Source organism: Lepeophtheirus salmonis, unplaced genomic scaffold, assembly GCF_016086655.4.
Source record: "Lepeophtheirus salmonis unplaced genomic scaffold, UVic_Lsal_1.4 unplaced_contig_5295_pilon, whole genome shotgun sequence".
Lineage (NCBI taxonomy): Eukaryota > Metazoa > Arthropoda > Copepoda > Siphonostomatoida > Caligidae > Lepeophtheirus > Lepeophtheirus salmonis.
The window spans coordinates 5,445-7,335 of record NW_027294768.1 but is presented as its reverse complement, the minus strand read 5'-3'; the positions used below and the strand labels follow the sequence as shown (position 1 = coordinate 7,335).

General features: G+C 27.2%; 1 protein-coding gene across 1 annotated transcript; it reads left to right on the top strand.

Annotated features, from left to right (window-relative positions):
• The first annotated feature begins 297 nt into the window (after positions 1–297).
• LOC121131394 (large ribosomal subunit protein eL13) lies at positions 298–738 on the top strand. Its single transcript, XM_040726849.1, has one exon. It carries the CDS (start codon positions 298–300, stop codon positions 736–738), a length of 441 nt encoding a protein of 146 aa, XP_040582783.1.
• Positions 739–1,891: the final 1,153 nt, after the last annotated feature.

The window sequence follows — 1,891 nt, the reverse complement described above, 5'->3', positions numbered from 1 at the left end:
TTGTCAACCAATTCAAAAATTTTCTTTTCGTAGAGAATTGTTTGTATTCTTCCAATGTTTTGTGTTGCAATTTTGACGTCCTTATGGTTAGCCTTTTCAGTTTTTCTTTTTTGAACTACAACCATCAAATCCTTCTTTGCTTCTGCAAGAATAGATATCAATTCTGAGAAATTTTTCTTACGAAGTTCATTTGCCTCTATCTTCATAAAAAATTAAAAAATAAAAAATTTTATGACAATAAGAAACAACTCGGCCTTGCCAAACAATCATTTCAATAAGAACAACAAAAAATATAAAATGTGGTTTAACCAAAGTATTCAGAAAACTCTAAGAAGAAAGAAAAGAATTGCAAAAGCTAAAGTGTTATATCCATGTCCACTAAAGAAATTAAAGCCTGTAGTTAACTGTCAGTCACAAAGATATCAAAATAAAAAGAAGTTGGGCAGGGGATTTACAATTGAGGAATTGGCAGAAGCAGGTTTTAAGTCTGTAAATGAAGCAAAATCGCTCAGAATTGCAGTTGACCAGAAAAGGAAAAATAAAAGCAACGAAACTTATGAGGAAAATGTTTTGAGACTTAAGGAATATATGTCCAAAGTAAAGAATTATGAATCAAAAGAAGCTGTTAAGAATGATAATATTAAATTAAATACGAAAGAAGTCCTACCATTTCAAAAATTCGCAGATCAGAGAATTCAATTTATTGATTCTAAAAATCTAAAGAATTTTTCAATTTAAGAAAAAATAATAATTAAAATTTACTTTTTATTTTAATTTAAAGTTAGATAAACGTTCCTAAATCTATTATATATGATATATTAATCATTTTGATTTTTCGTATATATTGAATCTTCAGAATTAAAAAAATATTTTTACAAAATAAATAAAAAAATTTATTTTTATTTTTTAGAAAAAGGAGAATTTTTTTATTTTATAATCATAACATTATCAAAAAATTTTAATATATTTTGTAAATACAAAAATTTAACAACATGCTATTCGGCGATGAAATGACATACTTAAAATGTAACGTCCACAAATATTCAATGAGAGAAACTTTTGAAAAAATACATGACAATAAACTAATGGAGATTTCAGATTTAAATAAAAAAATGAGACAAGCAGAAAGACCATATGCCGATTTTAACGGGTATTTGGAGAAAATTAAAACTAAAATCGAGTTTCTTAGGTCGGTGTTAGTAGAACTAGACATAAAGCCTAAAAAATGTAAAATTTGCGAAGAGAAAGTAAAGGAAAATGTCATTGATACTTTAGTAAACATAATGGATGTTAAAAAACAGGAGGAGTTTTTGGATTATGATTCTGATAGTTACGAGATTGAAACTCAAAAACAGAAGCAAGATGATAGTAGTATTATTAATAGTGATGATGCAATAAATTCTGATTATTCCGATATTCTAGACGATAATATAAAAGATATTGAACATAAGTGTATTTGTTTTTTAAATAGAGAAGAGCTTAGAAAAGACACCGACAGTCTTCACAGCAGTTATTTGGAATTGAAATACTTGACAGATAAGACTCGTTCAAACATAAGAATTTTAAAGGAAGACCTACTTATACTAATGGAGATAGAAGATTTTATAGGACCAATAAATAAAAATAATGTGCTTCTCGACCCAGAGTCTGTTAAAATATGCTTTGATTACGTGTCAGGAATAATAGAGACATCAAAAATAGTTCAACTTCAAAAAACATTTGAATCAATGACAAGAGGAAATGTTATTCTCCACCTAAAGGAGTATGTTACCAAGGAAGGTATATCTAAAACAATTTTTATAGTTTTCACAATCGCAGATCCTCTTAAAATTGAAGATTCAGTTCTTGCAATGGGTGCTAGAGTTCTTAAATTAGACAGATACGATAAAAA